Genomic DNA, 19,068 nt, shown 5'->3' with positions numbered 1-19,068 from the left:
AGCAATTCAAGAAATAGCACTTTGATATGATAAAAGGAAAAAAAATAAAGCAGAGAAAGTGAAATGTTCTTAAACTGATTTCAAGTTGAATTAACTCTTGAGAAAAATGACCACGCAAGTAGTCAAATAAGAATGTATATAAGACCAAGCTAAGGAATCAGAAATCTACATGAAACTATAAATTTAGTAAAAATCAGTGAATTATGTATTTAAAATGGGTGAATTGTATTGCATGTAAATTATATCTCAATAAAGCTATCAAAATTTAGTTTGAAGTATACCTATCAATCTGTATTTATTAAAACAAAACAAATTTACTGATATACTTTTTCCGGAAAACTACTGACTGAGGAACTTAATGCAACAATTAAGACAATGACAATTGTGCAAAGTAAAATTCTGACATTGTTTTGTTTTTCTTTTAAAAATGCCCAGAGACATATATATGTGTGTGTGTGTATATATGTGTGTGTGTGTGTGTATAGATATGCATATATATCACATACACACACATATATCATATATAACATACACACAGGCCAGGCGCGGTGGCTCACGCCTGTAATCCTAGCACTTTGGGAGGCCGAGAGATGGGCAGATCACTTGAGGTCGGCAGTTCAAGACCAGCCTGACCAACATGGAGAAACCCAGTCTCTACTAAAAATACAAAATTAGCTGGGTATGGTGGCGCGTGCTTGTAATCTCAGCTACTCAGGAGGCTGAGGCAGGAGAATTGCTTGAACCCGGGAGGCGGAGGTTCTGGCAAGCTGAGATTGCACCATTGCACTCCAACCTGGGCAAGAGTAAACTCCGGCTCAAAAACAAAACAAAAAACACACACACACAAGCACGCGCACACACACACATACATATATGTATGTATGTGTACTATGTGAAAATAAGCTACCATTTTGTGGTCAAACATTGATTTTTCAAAAAAATTACTAATTTACACACAGACTTACTGGTTGATAGAAAAGTTCTAGGAGCAAGTGTGACCTTTTCCTAAGGGTGTACTAGACTCAACAGAAAAGGCCAAGATCACTTGCAGAAAGATTTCTGTTTCTCCCTTGCGCACGGCCTTTGCTTCTGTGAGGATGCAAACATTAAGTATAATTAATTAAAATCACATGTATGATTTTAGCTCAATCGTATTGCTTTTGAAAACCACGTGTATGACTTCAGAGACAGACAAACATATTGAAAAATGACATCCTGAGGATGTAGTGGGCAAAATCTAAACTGAGGGAAACAGGACAAATGATCTTGTTTCTGTAATAAATAAACGGTAAGAAAAGACAGCATGAACCAGTGTGTGGGAGGGGAAGCCTAAAGATCAAAACAGATTCAAGAGATATATCAACCAACTGCAATGTATAAACTTTATTCTGATCTTTATTTGAACAAAAACTATTTTTAAAAATCCACTACACCAACACTTACACTATATACCAATTCACCGGTTCTCTCATAGGTAACGGTGTATCTCAGATACTGAGCAACTTGGAAAAACAAAGTACATCAAACCCAATTTCCATCCAGCTATATTCATCCAGAAAGTAAAATTTACATTACTGTAACTATGTAGATAATATTCCAGATATTCCATTTCTGAGGTATAAATCCTTTTAGTTCTAACGCTTCTTTCATATATGATTTATCTATTTTATATATTAAAATACATATATTCTATTATCTGCACACTTACGAGTTAAGTTTTTGACTGGAGCTAAACATTTTTTAGTTCAAATTTGTGCAAAACAACCTCCTCTTGTCCCACTAACAATAAATGTATTTCTAGTATGAACATGTCTATCAACCAGCATCTTTTCCTTTGATTGCTGGAAGTCATTTAAAAGCAGTGAGGAGTGAAAAATGAAAACAAAAACACAGCAATGAGGAGAAAAAACCAAATAAACAAAAAGCCAAAATATCCATCAATTCCCGTTTCTGGCAAACCTATGAGATTACCATAATTCACAGATCCAAATTATGCTTCAGAACTGCCCTGGATCAGTCTAGAAAAGGTAGAATCTATCCAGGGAAAAAACGTTATTGACAAGAACCATAGTTTAGCTTTTCATTTTTCCAAGAGTAATCTTTTTATCTAGAAGTGCTTCACAAATCTCCATCTGATCCAGCCTTATGCCACTGTCTTACCAGGAGGAGTGAAGCTCAGATATTTCTGCTTCACTGTGTTGGAGTCGTAGAACTTTAGGACATCCAGCACAGCCTGAGGATTCTTCTTTTGCTCTAGTTTGGTGATGTTGGAGGTCTGTAGTAATCGAGCCCACTGTTCTGGCATGCCCTAACAAAAAGATATTCAAAAATTAGTTACGGTATAAAATTGATGCAATAAAATTAATTTCCAGAGATAAATGACAAAATACACAAAACGAACCGATCTTTTGAGTGTAGGTTTGACTAAATTTTAAAAGATCTCGTTTTCTAAAGGTCTATTTTTTCTTTTTTTTCTTTTTCTTTTTTCTTTTTTTGAGACAGAGTCTTGCTCTGTCACCCAGGCTGCAGTGCAGTGGCGAGATCTTGGCTCACTGTAAGCTCCACCTCCCGGGTTCATGCCATTCTCCTGCCTCAGCCTCCCGGGTAGCTGGGACTACAGGTGCCCGCCACCACGCCCAGCTAATTTTTTGTATTTTTAGTACAGATGGGGTTTCACCGTGTTAGCCAGGATGGTCTCGATCTCCTGACCTTGTGATCCACCCGCCTCGGCCTCCCAAAGTGCTGGGATTACAGGCGTGAGCCACCGCACCCGGCCTAGGTCTATTTTTTCTAAGTCTGTTTTGTATAACTATAATTAATAGGCTCTGCTCTCCAGGAAAATGATATATCCAACCACTAACACTTTTATAAAAAGCAAAAAGCAGGAAGAATTCATAGTTAACATATAGATAGAAATGTTAATTTCCCCTTTTTTGAGACGGAGTTTCACTCTTCTTGCCCAGGCTGGAGTGCAATGGCCCAGTCTCTGCTCACTGCAACATCCACCTCCCAGGTTCAAGTGATTCCCCTGCCTCGGCCTCCCGAGTAGTTGGAATTACAGGCGTACACCACCACGCTTGGCTAATTTTTTTGTATTTTTAGTAGAGACGGGGTTTCACCATGTTGGCCATGCTGGTCCGAACTCCTGACCTCAAATGATCTGCAGCCTTGGCCTCCTAAAGTGCTGGGATTACAGGCGTGTGCCACCGCGCCTGGCCTGAAATGTTAATTTCAAATTTAATAATGAAGGAAAATGTTTGAGTGCTGTTTTAAATGTTATAAATGGGCCCGAACTAGGTAAACTTACAGTGAATTCTCCAGTAACAGCATCAAAGCCAACATGGATGGTGTGTTCAAAATCAGATGGAGGAGAAATTTCTGGCCGTTCCTTTTCTTTCTTTTTACTTCCTAGAGGGCATTAGAAAAAAACAGAAACAATCAGCCTATTTAAACAAGACTAGTAAAGGCACTTACAATTTTTTTTTTTGTCTTTTGTTTTTTTAAATGGAGTTTCGCTCTTGTTGCCCAGGCTGGAGTGCAGTGGTGTGATCTCAGCTGACTGCAACCTCTGCTTCCCGGGTTCAAGCCATCCTCCTGCCTCAGCCTCCCAAGTAGCTGGGATTACAGGTGCCCACCACCATGCCCGGCTAATTTTTGTATTTTTAGTAGAGACAGGGTTTCATCATGTTGATCAGGCTGGTCTCAAACTCCTGATCCACCTGCTTCGGCCTCCCAAAGTGCTGAGATTACGGACGTGAGCCACCGCGTGCCCAGCATATTATGTTTATATTTTTCCTAAAACATATTAGGATCAAAGTTATTCTAGAGAAGATTTCCCCTAAAAACTGGCTGACAGGAAACTAGTGAATGAAGTAAGGCAGACTGTCCTGCCATAGAGTAGGGCTGGACACAACCAAACACTGTCCTGATGAGGAGGCACATGGAGTGACCAACGGCAGGCCTGAGTAACAGAGCACAGGCAGAAGAGACACCCCCTTCGGGCGCCAGCTCTCTCACAAAGGGCTACATCTCAGATACTGAGCAATGTGGACAGCAAACACAACAAACCCCATTTCCACTCAGCTACATTCATCAGGAAGTCAGATCTGCATTACTGTGACCCCGCAGATAACACACACTGTCAAGACAAGTAGTTGACAAAGCCCCCTCTCCTTTTTTGTGCAAGCCTAATCCTTTCTTTTTAGTGGAGTTACTAATTGCCACATTTTAAAGCTATACAGTTTTTCTATGGTCCGATTATAAATTATTTCTGCAACATTTCTGCCACACACCTATCAATAATATTCTCTGTAAACTCCAACACGTCAGTTCCTTCCCCCCGCCCCCTCCCTCTCAGCTCCTCCTGCTCTAATCCGCAATGGCTCATGCCTAGGCTTCCTGCACAGTTACCATCCATGGCATCCCTTCACTCCTGCCCTGTGCTGGAATCTATTTTCTGGATCTTATGTTTTCCTCCTCTTGATTTATCCCTTTAGTTGATAGTTCTTGACTCTTCTTTTTATTTTTTTTTTTATATATATACATATATATATGTTGGAAGTGTGTTTTTTTACCCTCAGCATTTCCAGTGTTGCCATTTAGAAGGCCAGCACCATTTTGGTTGTGGTTTGGAACCACTGTTGAAAGTCAACTGTTGTCGGTATACGTGAGTCTATCTCTGGAGGCTCTGCTCTGTTGCAATTATGTTTGTCTGCCTTTATGCCACTATCAGACTGCCTTGATTATTTTATTGCCATTTTGTAACACGCATTGAAACTAAGTCACGTAAGAGTCTTCTTTTTCTTTTGTCAAAGCTGCTTGGGTAATCTAGGTCCTCTGCATTTCCCTATGAATTTTAGAGTGAGCTTATTAATTTCTACAGAAAGCCTGTTGGAATTCTGACTAGAATTGGAATGAATGTACAGATGAATTTTAGGGAGAATTTCTTTCTTCTCTTTTTTTTTTTTTTTAGAGGGAGTCTCATTCTGTCTGTTGCCCAGGCTGGAGTGCAGTGGCGTGATCTCAGCTCACTGCAACCTCCGCCTCCCAGGTTCAAGCAGTTCTCCTACCTCAACCTCCTGAGTAGCTGGGATTACAGGCATGCGCCACCACACCGGGCTGATTTTTGTAAAGAAATTACAAAATCGCTTGAGGCCAGGAATTTGAGACCAGCCTGGCCAACATGGTGAAACCCCTGTAGAGATGGGGTTTCACCATGTTGGCCAGGCTGGTCTCAAATTCCTGGCCTCAAGCGATCCACCTGCTTTGGCCTGCCAAAGTGCTGGGATCACAGACATGAGCCACTGCGCCTGGCTGAGAATTTATTTCTTGATTTCTTAACAACGTCGAGTTTTCCGATCCATGAAAACGGCAAATCTTTTCATTTATTTAGGTCTTTAAAAATTTCTCTCAGCAGTGTCTGTAGTTGTCTTTATCTGTTCGGTACGCTTTATCAGAACCACTGCCTAGGCAATTTATTAATATAAACATTAGAAGCTGGCTGGGGGCAGTAGCTCATGCCTGTAATCCCAGCACTTTGGGAGACTGAGGTGGGCAGATCACATGAGGCCAGGAGTTCAAGACCCATCTGGCCAAATGGCAAAACACCGTATCTAAAATGCAAATGTTAGCCGAGTATAGTGGCACGAGAATTGCTTGAACCCAGGAGGTGGAGGCTGCAGTGAGACGAGATTGTGTCACTGCACTCCCCAGCCTGGGTCACAGCGTGAGACTGTCTCAAAAAAATAAAAGTTCATTTGGCTCACAGTTACTCTGGAGGCTGGAAAGTCCTCCAGATCAAGGATCAACAAGCCACATCTGGTGAGGGTCCTTCTTGTTGTGTCATAACGTAGCAGAAGGCATCACATTGCAAGAAAGAGAGCAGGCGAGGGCCAAACTGGCTTTTATAGCCAATGCGCATCCACAATAAAGACATGAGTCCATCTGTGAGCAATCGCTTCGCCTCTTGAAGGTCCCATCTCTCAACACTGTCTTACTGGGGCTTCAGTTTCTAACACATGAACTCTGGGGGACACTCAGAAACAGAGCAGTAGTTATCAGTGTAGAGCACACACTGTTTCATCAGATTTCTGCCTCGGTATTTCCTGATTTTGATACTATTGCAAATGGCAGTTTTAAAATTTCCATTTTAATCATTCATTGCAGCCATAAAGAAACACAGTTGTTTCTTGAATACGAATCTTATATCCTGAAACCTTATTACACTTACTTCCACTAGTATTTTTGTAAATATACAATTTTGCTATAAAAATTCAATCATGTTGTTGGTGAATAAAATCAAGTTTACTTCTTTCCAATCTGGATTCCTTTTATTCATTTTCTTAAAAAAAATTTTTGTTTGCCTTACTACATTAGCTAGACCCTTCAGTACATTGTTGAATAAAAGTGGATGAAGAGAAATTTTATTTTTCCTGATCTAAGGGGAAAAACTGTCATTCTTTTTACCCTTAAGTTTAATGCCAATGGTAGGTTTTTAAAAGATGTCTTTTATGAGGCTAAAGGGCATTCTCTTCTATTCCAAGTTTGCTGAACACTTTTATCAGCAATGGATATTGGGTTCTGTCAAATGCCTTTTCTACATGTATTGAGACAAACCCATGGCTCACCCTTTCTATTGTGTTAATACAGTCAATAACATCAATCGATTTTCAAACTTAAACCAACGAAATCCACTTGGTGATGACGTATTACCCTTTTTATACACTGCTGGATTCCAAGTGCTAAAATCTTGCTAAGAATTTCACAATGGCCAGGCGCAGTGGCTCATATGCCTGTAATCCTAGCACTTTGGGAGGCTGAGGCAGAGGCATCACTTGAGCTAGGGAGTTTGAGACCAGCCTGGCCAACATGGTGAAGTCTTGTCTCTACTAAAAATACGATAATTAGCCGGGCGTGGTGGTGCATGCCTACAACCAATCCCACCTACTCGGGAGGCTGAGGCAGGAGAATCGCTTGAACTTGGGAGGTGGAGGTTGCAGTGAGCCAAGACCGCGCCACTGCACTCCAGCCTAGGCAACAAAGCAAGACTCATTCTCCCAAAAAAAAAAAATGAAAAAAAGAGAAAAGAAAAAAAAAATTGGTACATATTTGTTCATACTATCTTTTTAGTATCTGTAAAATCTGTAGGGGTGCCACCACCTCTCTCATTCTCAATATTGGTAATTTGTCTCTCCTCCCCATCCACTGCCCCCCCGTCAGTCTGGCTACAGGTGTATCCATTTTATTAGCCTTCTAAATGAATCTACTTTTGGTTGCAGTGATTTTTTTCTGCCTTTGCTTTTTTTTTTTTTTTTTTTTTTTTTTTGAGACAGTCTCGCTGTCGCCCAGGCTGGAGTGCAGTGGCACGATCTTGGCTCACTGCAGGCTCCGCCCCCTGGGGTTCATGCCATTCTCCTGCCTCAGCCTCCCGAGTAGCTGGGACTACAGAAGCCTGCCACCACGCCCGGCTAATTTTTTGTATTTTTAGTAGAGACAGGGTTTCACTGTGTTAGCCAGGATGGTCTCGATCTCCTGACCTCATGATCTGCCCGCCTCGGCCTCCCAAAGTGCTGGGATTACAGGAGTGAGCCACCGTGCCCGGCCTTTTCTGCTGCTTTTTCCCCCCTATTTCATTTATTCCCATTTTGCTTTTTATTATTTCCTTTCTTCTACTTACTTTGGATTTCGTCTGCTCTTCCCTTCTAGTTTATTAAGATGGCTTAGCTAAAGTCACTGATTTAAAATCTTTTCTTCTAATATGGTGTTTAATACTATAACTTTTCCACTAAGTATTGCTTTAGCAGTATCCTACAAATATTGATGTTTAGAATTTTCATTCAGTTTAATATATTTTCAAAGTATCTTTTTATTTGTGAAGTGCTTTCTTTACTTTCCAAATATTTCCAGAGAACTTCTTGTGACTGATTTCTAATTGAATCATATTATGGTCACAAGAACACACTTTATTTAATTAAATAAATAATTAAATCCTTTATTTATTTATTTATTTATTTATTTATTTATTTATTTATTTTTTTAGACAGGGTCTTGCTTTGTTGCCCAGGCTGGAGTGCAGTGACACAATTTTGGCTCACTGCAACCTCCACCTCCTGGGTTCAAGCAATTCTTTGCCTCAGCCTCCCAAGTAGCTGGGATTACAGGTGCCCACCACCAGGCCTGGCTAATTTTTGTATTTTTAGTAGAGACGGGGTTTCACCATGTTGGTCAGGCTGGTCTCGAACTCCTGACCTTGTGATCCATCCACCTCGGCCTCGCAAAGTGCTGGGATTATAGGCATGAACCACCGCGCCCAGCCTATTTATTTATTTTGACAGGGAGTCTCGCTCTGTCGCCCAGGGTGGTGTGCAGTGGTGCAATCTCAGCTCGCTGCAGCCTCCGCCTCCCAGGTTCAAACGATTCTCCTTCCTCAGTCTCCCGAGTAGCTGGGATTACATGCGCCTGCCACCATGGCCCAGCTAGTTTTTGTATTTTTAGTAATGACGGGGTTTCGCCATGTTGGCCAGGCTGGTCTTGAACTCCTGACCTCAAGTGATCTGCCCGCCTCAGCCTCCCAAAGTGCTGGGATTACAGGTATGAGGCCACCGTGCCCGGCCAACATTTTTGAGAATTTTTAAAAGTATACCTCTTGTGTCTTTAAAGAGAATGTATATTCTGCTGTTATTGTGTGGAGTGTTCTATAAACATCTATTAGGTCAAGTTGGCCGATAGTTACGTTCAAATTTTTTATATCCTTACCGATTTTATGTCTACTTTTTCTACCAATTACTGAAAGAAGTTTTGGAATCTCCAATTATAACTGAATTTGTCTGTTTCTTCTTAAAATCCTCTCAGTTTTTGCTTCATGAATTTTGAAGCTGTTATTAGGTAGATAAATATTTAGTTCTATTATATCATCTTAATGAACTGGTCCTATTATCACGAAATAACAACCTTCTTTATCACTGATAGTATTTTTTAGCTCTAAACTCTAGTTTGCTGTTTATACAGCCAGCCCAGGTTTCTTTTAATTGTTAACACACCTTCTTCTATCCTTTTATTTTGACCTATTTTGTGGCTTTATGTTTTAAAGTAAGATTTCTTGTAGGTAGGTCTGTTTTTATCAATCTTTTCTGCCTTCTTCTGGACTAAGTATTTTGAGATTCCCTTTTATCTACTCAGTTGTTTCTTAAGCTAGAACTCCTCATATACTATCATGTTCACCTGTTGAAATTGTACACTCCAATGGGTTTTAGTATATTTAGAGTTGTGCAATCATAATCACAATCTAACTTTAGAACATTTTTATCATACCCAAAAGAAACCTTGCACCTAATGGCAATGACTCCCCATTTCAGCCCCTGCCCCACCCCAAACCTCAGGCAACCACCAATCTACTTTGTCTCCATAGCTCTGCCTGTTGTGCTCATTAATATAAATGGGACCATACAACATGCAGTCTTTTGCAAATGACTTTTGTTACTTAATGTTTTGGGATTCATCCATGTTACAAGGTGTATCAGTGCTTTGTTTCCTAAAAACTCAAATCATTATCTTTCAAAGAAATTTAGGTAAGAAAGAACGCATACCACAGGGGTCCCCAACCCCCAGGCCACGGACTGGTACCAATCCGAGGCTTGTTAGGAACCGGCTGCACAGCAGGAACCGAGTGGCAGGTGAGTGGGCATCACCGCCTGAGCTCCACCTCCTGTCAGATCGGGGCCGCGTTAGATTCTCATAGCGTGAACCCTATTGTGGACTGCGCACACGAGGGATCTAGGTTATGCGCTTCTTATGAGAATCTAACGTCTGATGACCTCAGATGGAATGGTTTCATCTCAAAACCATTCCCCCGCACCGCTGGGTCTGTGGGAAAACTGTCTTCCGCGAAACCAATCCCAGGTGCCAAAAAGGTCAGGAACCACTGAGGTGCCACCTCCAGTGCTTTTCATTCTTTCCTGTAAGTCCACATTTCCATGTGACATCACGTTCTTCTGCCTGAAGGGCTTAACATTTTTTGTAGTACGTCTGCTGACGATACACTCGTTCAGCTTTTACGCATTTAAAATTCTGTGCCCTCCTTTGTTTTGGAAAGACACTTTCAATAGTATACAATTCTAGGCTGATAGATTTTTTTCCCTTTAAATACTTTAAAGATATTGTTCCTTGTCTTTTGGCTTGCACTGTTACTTAGATAAAGTCTGTGATCACTCTATCTTTGTCCTGTATATATAATGAGTCTTTTTTTTTCTGGTAGCTTTTAAAAATTTTCTCTATCACTGTGTTTTTTTTTTTTTTTTGGTTTGAAACAGGGTCTCACTCTGACACCCAGGCCGGAGCACAGTGGTGCGATCTCGGCTCACTGTGGCCTCAACCTCTGGGCTCAAGCAATCCTCCTGCCAAATTCTGGGAGTACAGGTGCATACCACCCTGCCCAGATAATTTTTCTTTTTTCTTTCTTTTTTTTTTTTTTGTAGAGATGGGATTTTGCCATGTTGCCCAGGCTGGTCTTGAACTCCTGGGCTCAAGTGATCCTCCCACACTGGCCTCCCAAAATCCTAGGACTGGAGGCATAAGCCACTGCTCCCGGCCCTACCACTGGTTTTAAACAATTTGATTATGGTAAGCCTTGGCGGTAGTTTTCATGTTTCCTATGCTCAAATTTTGTTAAATTTCTTGAATCTGTGGGTTTACAGTTTTCATTAAATTTGGAAAATTTTAAGCCATTTTTCAAAAAAGTATGAGGATATTTAGTCTGGTTTTTATTGGATATGTTTGCTTAGAGTCTCTGTAATTTACCTGTTGATTTTCTTTCTTTTCCCCACCCCCGTGCCTAGGTTGCTGCCTCCTTTCCAGCACTAAATGGCACCATAAGCCCAGGTTTGCCTTGATTCTAGCAGAGTGCAGCCCATCCTAAATGGGAGAGAGGAGTCCCCAAGGGGATATTCTGGTAGCAGTACAGGAAGGGTGGCTAAAGGTTCTTGCCAAAGGTCCTGTGGAATAAACCTCCTACACCATGGTATTGCTGAACAGCTGCTCTATGTGGTATCCCCTTTGGCTGAGTTATATAGCAGGGTTTCCAAGACGGAACAGTAATCCCGCCTCCCTCCTTTGCCTCTGGCTGTCCTCAGGGTAGTTCTCCCTTTAGGCACTCCCTATGCCACCTGTGGGCTAAAAGGCAGGGACAGGCCTCCTGCCAGGTAACCCAAGATGGTGGGGAAGGTGGTTGCCCTCTTCAATCTCACTTTTTGCCGTGTAGAAACTGTGAATTGGGGGAGATTTTCCCACACTTGGCGCCAGGCGGACAGGGGGAACGGGTGTTGCAGATACGGAAGTCCGATTCTTGAAGCATGCCTGGAGTTCATTTCTCTGTGCCCCTGGGAACTGTCTCCTTCTCATATCTGAGTTCTTGGATGTTGCTGGCGATCATCTTAGTGCTGTTATGTTCTTGGTTTTCTGAGGTGGCAAGGGCAGAGTAAGTGAAGCCAGCGTGCTTCTACACCACCATCTTACAGCTAGAATTCGCTGTGTCCTCCACTTGTCATCAGTTAGATCTTTTTTTTTTTTTTTTTTGAGACAGAGTCTCGCTCTGTCGCCCAGGCTGGAGTGCAGTGGCGCGATCTCGGCTCACTGCAAGCTCCGCCTCCCGGGTTCACGCCATTCTCCTGCCTCAGCCTCTCTGAGTAGCTGGGACTACAGGCGCCTGCCACCACCCCCGGCTAATTTTTTGTATTTTTCTTTTTTTAGTAGAGACGGGGTTTCACCGTGGTCTCGACCTCCTGACCTCGTGATCCGCCTGCCCCGGCCTCCCAAAGTGCTGGGATTACAAGCGTGAGCCACCACGCCTGGCCTTAGTTAGATCTTTTAACTGTTATCTTTTCTCTCATATTTTCCATCTTTGTATTTCTGTTTAATTCTTTGGGGGAATTTTTTCTTTTTTTATTTGAGACAGAGTCTTGCACTGTTGCCCAGGCTGGAGTGCAATGGCGCAATCTTGGCTCACTGCAACCTCCGCCTCCCAGGTTCAAGTGATTCTCCTGCCTCAGCCTCCCGAGTAGCTGGGATTACAGGTGTACACCACCATGCCTGGCTAATTTTTGTATTTTTAGTAGAGACGGGATTTCACCATGTTGACCATACTGGTTTTGAACTTCTGACCTCAAGTGATCCACCTGCCTTGGCCTCCCAAAGTGCTGGGATTACAGGCGTGAGCCACCACTCCAGCAGGGAGAATTTCTTGATTATCTTCCACTCTTCTTTCTAATGCTATCTTTTGTTTGTTTTGGTAATTTTAAATGTTGATATTCCAAGAACTGTTTTCCATTGTTCTCTGATCATTCTTTCTCTGCGAACTCTTTCCTTGTTTCATGGATTCCTTTATCTCCTCTTTGAAGATTATACAGTACGTGTGTATGCACAGGCTTCGGTCTGGGGGTTGTTTTCTCCTTACATTGTCTATTTCTTTTAAGTTCCTGTTTTTATCCCTATTGTCTTGGACTCTCTCTCTCATTTATAAAGGGTTTTTCGTAAATGTCGGGTGATCCTTTACTGTCTACTCTTACAGAAAAGTATTAAAAAGCTAACTGGGAGTTAAGCCAACCTTAACACTAAAGATAAGGACAGCATGCATGCAAGGTACCTAAAGTATTTTTTTCCCCAGGCCATTGTTTATCCAGAGAAAAATCTTCCAATCTCCTGTCTGAGGCTGTGAGTCAGGCTACAGGTATTCTGAAAGCAGCATGGGGAAAGGAGTTGAAAATGCTGACTTGCATGAAGTCACCTTCTTTATTCTGGTGCTTCAACTTTGCCTGACTCCCCTGATAAGAACAGAGGCTTCTCTGGTTTAAACTCTCTGGAAATAAATATAAATGTCAGTTTATTCTTTTTTCCTTCCAGAGGATGGGGGTTACATTTACATGGATGGGTGGGGTGTAAAGCAGGAGTCCTGGGGGGCCTTTGACACTTTCTATGTTGATTTTCAACTAATCCCCCTTCTTTACAGCATGTGTATTACATCCCACCCCCACTCCGACACAGTATTGTGTGCCTCTAAATCTTGAGCTTCCGGAATTTTTACAAGGGAAACTTGGTTCCCTTCTCACAGATTCCCCTCTGCAAACGCTTAGGTTATGTGTTTCTCTGTCCTGCCAAGTCAGGTGCCAATTTTCCACCACTTCCGCCTTCCAAATGTGTACTGAAGCCTCTTTCACACTACTATCTCCTCTTTTTCTCTTTGACCTTGTGTGTGTGTGTGTGTGTGTGTGTGTGTGTGTGTGTGTGTATTTTTTTTTTTTTTCTGTCATTTTAGTTGGGTCTTGGGAGGGAGAGTAAATAGAATGCTTCTGTATGTGGTCAACATGCTGTGTTTAACCAGAAGATTCTTCTAATATCAAAGAGTTAAAAATCATGCTGTTTGATAAGTCTATACACATAAAACTGGAAATGTTACCATATGCTCTTCTTTGTTTACAAAGATACTACTAGTTTAGTATTGGTAGGAAACACAATAATACTTATTTAACTAGTAATGAGAGATTTATGCTCAAATGTCCATCTCCTCTCTAGGCATGTAACTTAAAAGAGATGTGGTCACAGTGAGAGGGAAAGAATACTGGTTACGGACAGGAGCAGAGGGAAATGAAACTGTTAAGCCTGGATTCTCTTTACTGAAACACACAATTATTAATCTATCTATCATAAATTACCTCTCTCTCAATTTTCACTAGACTTTGAGTAATCTGAGGTCGTGCACTCAACATTTCCTTATGTCCCTTGGCTTCTAACGGAATACCCTACCTACAGGAGAAAATATTTATTAGTTAACGATGAACCAGTAGTTTACAATTTAATGTACTATGATTATATGTGTTCTTTCTTTTAAAAAAATCTGCTCAGCATCCTACTTCTGGAAACTTCCCTCACCCTTCCTCTATACAGATAGTTGGGAAAGATGCCATTTTCGAGGTGGGCACCTAACTCAAGCCAGGTCAGCACAGTTTCCCACACACCCTCCAGCAACTGGCGCAGGGGCAGCCACCTCAGCAGCTAAGCCAGACTTGGCTCCCTGAGAATCAGTCTATCACCAGTGACTGAAGTTATAAGAAACCGAGCCCAGGAATTGTATTTCTTTTTTTTTTTTCTTTTTTTTTTTGACGGAGTCTCGCTCTGTCACCCAGGCTGGAGTGCAGTGGTGCAATCTCAGCTCACTGCAAGCTCCGCCTCCTGGGTTCACGTCATTCTCCTGCCTCAGCCTCCTGAGTAGCTGGGACTTCAGGCGCCTGCCACCACGCCTGGCTAATTTTTTGTATTTTTAGTAGAGACGAGGTTTCACCATGTTAGCCAGGATGGTCTCGATCTCCTGACCTCGTGATCCACCCGCCTCGGCCTCCCAAAGTGCTGGGATTACAGGCGTGAGCCACCACGCCCAGCCCAGGAATTATATTTCTTAACACACAGAGAAAAAACATTCTGAAATAAGAAGTGTAAAATAAGAAAACAATATAAAAAGAAGCGTGAGAGATAACATATCTAGCAAGAGAATTCCTGGTTCCTGCTGTGTCTAAGGCCTAGTCATATTCTTCAACTTGGAAATGTTAAGAGTTTAGAGAAATATATTAAAGTTTCATATATGATAGGAGTACAGAGTAAAAAGTTAAAGGAAAAACACAAAAACGATTAAGCAGAACTTGAGATAGAGTCACATTAGTTCATTCAAAATAAACATAAAATCCTAAAAATCTGTTTAATGCCATTTGTTTTTACATAACACACATACAGGTACTCTCTGTATTTTAATAGTCTCAATGGGAAAAGGAAGGGATATTAGAAACAGTGTCTAAAACAAAAAGATACTAAAGCATGTCTCGAATTGAACAATGTGCTGGAAGGATATTGCTATACCAACAGAATGTCTTTAATACTGTTATATAACAACTCTAGAAGCCCAGAAATAGAGGGCCAATCAAAATAAATTTATGTAGATGTGGGGGTTCAGTCAGGATGGCAGAAGAAATTATAGGAATAGAAAAAAGCAAACCTTCTTGGAAGAACGGGGAGTTTTGCATAGCTTCAAAGTTTGGCTGAAGGTAGCCAGATACTCTTTTCAGGAGCCAGAGAGCTTAAGGTACAGATACAAAGGAATATAAAGTAGTTTATCTAAAGAGCTTGTTTACTCATGTGGTCTTAAGACTAACCTTTGATCATTCGTGGGCAAGATGGCCCTCTCCAGGGTGGGGGCAACCAGGTGAATTACCCACAGGTGTGTTGACTCAAGCCTTTGTCAATTAATCTACACTAAATAAATGCAAGCTTCCTTGCCTAGTTGAGGCTGATGGTTGCAATGCTTTACAGCACTCTCCTTGGAGTCTGTAAGCGGCCCAGACTATCAGCTTGGCTGACAAGCATAACATCTGTGTCAGTGTAAGTTATTCATCCGTCATTGGGTCAGAGTCTGTGGGATGGACCCCTACATGTGACAGCTTAGCTTTGGAGAAATCTGAAATCTGTTCATGTTTCATAAAATAAAAGGGGGTCAACTTCCCACTTCTGCTTATCAAACACAGCCATCTACGGGAGGTTCACCAGGCAACCAGATCACTTGATGGGAAGTAATAGACCAGGGCAAAAAACTTATTTTAATAAAATGATCAATTTAACTAGTGTCCTAGGGGAAAAAAAGATTCTTAGAATCATTTTCCAACTTCATTAGACAACGAAACAACAGCAGCAGGCAGGCAGCAACCTATAGCCAAGAGGCAGAGACCCTGAGTCACATGTTGACAAAAGGTACTGAAAAGAATTCTAAGTAGGCTACTGTCACATTCTCTAGGGCCACTACCTTTTAGACTGCTTTCAAGCTACAGTCTAAGGCTAAACAAATAAAAGAAACCCTTTATCTGTTTAAAAGGAAAACTCTTCTGTTTCTAGTCTAAGCATAAGTAATTCCTCCTTTGTTCTTTTGATGTGCAATAGCTTCAAATTCCATCACACAGCAGAGAATTCTCTAGGAAAGGGGTCCCCAGCCCCAGGGCCGTGGACCAGTACAGGTCCATGGCTGGTTAGGAACTGGGCGGCACAGCAGGGGGTGAGCAGTGGGGAGTGAGCATCACCGCCTGAGCTCCGCCTCCTGTCAGATCAGTGGCAGCATTAGATTCCCATAGGAGCGCGAACCCTATTGTGAACTGCGCATGTGAGGGATCTTGGCTGCACACTCCTTACGGGAATCTAACTAATGTCTGATGATCTGAGGTGGAAGAGTTTCATACCAAAACCACCCCCCGCCAGCCTCATAGAAAAATTGTTTTCCGGCTGGGCCCGGTGGCTCACGCCTGTAATCCCAGCACTTTGGGAGGCCGAGGTGGGCAGATCACCTGAGGTCAGGAGTTCCAGACCAGCCTGGTCAACATGGTGAAACCCCATCTCTACTAAAAATACAAAAAAATTAGCTGGGCATGGTGGCGCGCACCTCTAGTCCCAGCTACTCGGGAGGCTGAGGCAGGGGAATTGCTTGTACCCAGGAGGCAGAGGTTGCAGTGAGCTAAGACCATGCCATTGCATTCCAGCCTGGGCAACAAGATGAAACAAAAAGAAAAAAGAAAAATTGTTTTCCATGAAACCATTATCCCAGTGTCAAAAAGGTTGGGGACCACTCCTCTAGGAAACAGGCAGAGAAGTATGGGCTACTATTATTAATCTCAGAATTCTTTTTTTTTTTAATCAGAAAGGTTGTTTACAGATCTAAGTCATAACCAACCAGAAGTGAAGGTGCTTATAGGTTGAATAGCTAGATGTGAAAATTGCTTTAGTTAATAAAGACAATACCATTCAACTCTAGCTGTATGAATAAAGCTTATTTTAAAAAGTCAAATGGCTCACTGACATTTTCATTATTGAAAGTAGTAGACTAGTTAGGCCATTTCTCACTTGGGCTACTGCAAAAGCCTCCTAACTAGTTTCCAAGTTCACTCTCAGACTTCAAACAAAACCTACTTTCTATATACCTACCATTCTCTCCTATCTAAAACAGAGAGATGGCCAGGTCTTTCCCCTGTTTAAAAATCTGTAATGGTTCCCCAGGAAACAGGATAAAATCTGAGCTGTGTCGCATAGAATACAAGGCCCTTTATGACCTGGTCACTGCCTACCTCCTCTTCAGCCTCTTCTGCTGTCTGTAGTGCCTACATCCACCCTGCTGTAATTCTCCCTCCCTCCCTCTCTGCTTTCCAACAACACGGGGCGGTACTCAGCTCCATGGATGTGCTCTCATCCCTCCTGTAGGTGGGCCACTGAAACAGGCTCTTCCCCAGGCATGGAAAACACTTTGTAACTATCGTTTCCCTTACCCATCCTGCAGTCTTCAGCTCTGTTATCACTTCCTTAGGAAGCCTTCCCAGACACTCCAGATTAGACACATGTTGTACATTACCTCTGTACCACTTTTCATAGCTTGTAATTCTATACCATGGTTTTAGATTGCTGTCATGGGAGCAGGGACACTATCTGCTTTATCACTCATCTCTGATTATTCACATAGTACACACAAGCAAGCATGGAAAAAAGATCTGTTCCATCAAGTTGCCCTAAAACGGCACGATCCAAAAGGATTTCTAATTTTCTCAAGTTTTTTGGTGATGCCAATTAAAACCAGTAATTAATAACTGAAAACATCCTACAGTCTTTATTTTCTTTTTATAAAAATATTAGCTGTTTTTTTTAGTAAGGAAAGCAGTAAGGGATGTAAATTTTTTAGTGGAATAAAATGAATTATCTCTAGATCAGCCCTTACATTAGAGATGGCGAAAGTCTTAAGGTCATTACGATTTTTAAAAAATGGAAATACAATTGTTTGCCTTTTAGACTCTTCTGTTTCAAGATGATGTACTGAGCACATACTGCAGTTCTCTCCCTTCTACACCAAATCCGAGTGTTTCACAGAATAAAATCCACGAGGAATGCTCAAGAATGAAAAGCAATTAGGATAACTAGCAAGAGAAGCAGCAGTCAGGATGTCGGTGGGAAAATGATTCTGCAAACTGCTGCAGGCGGCTGAAACTAGAAGCAAGGTGGGTGGAAATGAGGGGACCCAGAGGCAACCACCAGGGTGATGAATGGGATAATCCAGTGAGAGCAGCAGAGCAGGTTATTTCTATGTTCACAAAAGCACAGATGTGGAAACATACACACAAGGTTCTCCCTCATTCCTAATGCCGAAAGCTGGGCCCCAGTGACTGGGCTGTGTTTCAGCTTCCAGGTAGGAGCAGTCAGTGTAAGAGCAAAGGGAGGTAGAGCTCCAGGAAACAGGAGGAATCAAGAAGCATCCTACCCTCCAAACATTCCACACATCTCTGTCTGAGACTGAAAACGACGTGCAACTAAACTTCCCTGTAAACAGGCTACACAAAGGCTCTGCAGATTCTCCACCCTCAACTACAAAGGTGGATGCAATTCTCCCCTATTTGCCCTATAAAGTCTATACAATTCTTTTTTTATTTTTATTTATTTATTTTTTTGAGACGGAGTCTCACTCTGTCGCCCAGGCTGGAGTGCAGTGGCACAATCAAGGCTCACTGCAAGCTCTGCCTCCCGGGTCCACGCCATTCTCCTGCCTCAGCCTCCAGAGCAGCTGGGACTACAGGCAACTGCCACCACGCCCGGCTAATTTTTGTATTTTTAGGAGAGATGGGGTTTCACTTTGTTAGCCGGGATGGTCTCGCTCTCCTGACCTCGTGATCTGCCTGCCTCGGCCTCCCAAAGTGCTAGGATTACAGGCATAAGCCACGGTACCCGGCCCGAAGTCTATACAATTCTAATCAAAGTAGCCACAGGTTTTTTTTTTCTGTTAAAGTACATGATAAAACAGATTCTAAAATTTATAGAAAGATGCAAAAAGCCAAAGCAATTAACAGGATTCTGAAGAAGAATCTGGTTAAGAGATTTGTTCTATCAGGCATTAACAATCATTATAAGAGCCAGGTGCAGAGGCTCACGCCTGTAATCCCAGCACTTTGGGAGGCCAAGGCTGGCAGATAGTTTGAGCCCAGGAGTTTGAGACCAGCTTGGGCAACATATGAGCCT

General features: G+C 42.1%; 1 protein-coding gene across 2 annotated transcripts in view; it reads right to left on the bottom strand.

Moving 5' to 3' along the window:
* PAK2 (p21 (RAC1) activated kinase 2) overlaps positions 1–19,068 on the bottom strand; it is a 91,059-nt gene that overhangs the window by 24,184 nt on the left and 47,807 nt on the right. For both annotated transcript variants that reach the window (XM_030823023.1, XM_030823024.1), the window contains exons 3-4: positions 3,308–3,408; positions 2,161–2,308 (exon numbers count right to left, since the gene is read on the bottom strand). In XM_030823023.1, the coding sequence (XP_030678883.1) occupies positions 2,161–2,308; positions 3,308–3,408 (249 nt within the window). The remainder of the gene's footprint in view (positions 1–2,160; positions 2,309–3,307; positions 3,409–19,068) is intronic.

The sequence above is a fragment of the Nomascus leucogenys genome, chromosome 11 (assembly GCF_006542625.1).
Source record: "Nomascus leucogenys isolate Asia chromosome 11, Asia_NLE_v1, whole genome shotgun sequence".
Classification (NCBI taxonomy): Eukaryota; Metazoa; Chordata; class Mammalia; order Primates; family Hylobatidae; genus Nomascus; species Nomascus leucogenys.
This window is presented reverse-complemented; position numbering and strand designations above follow the sequence as displayed.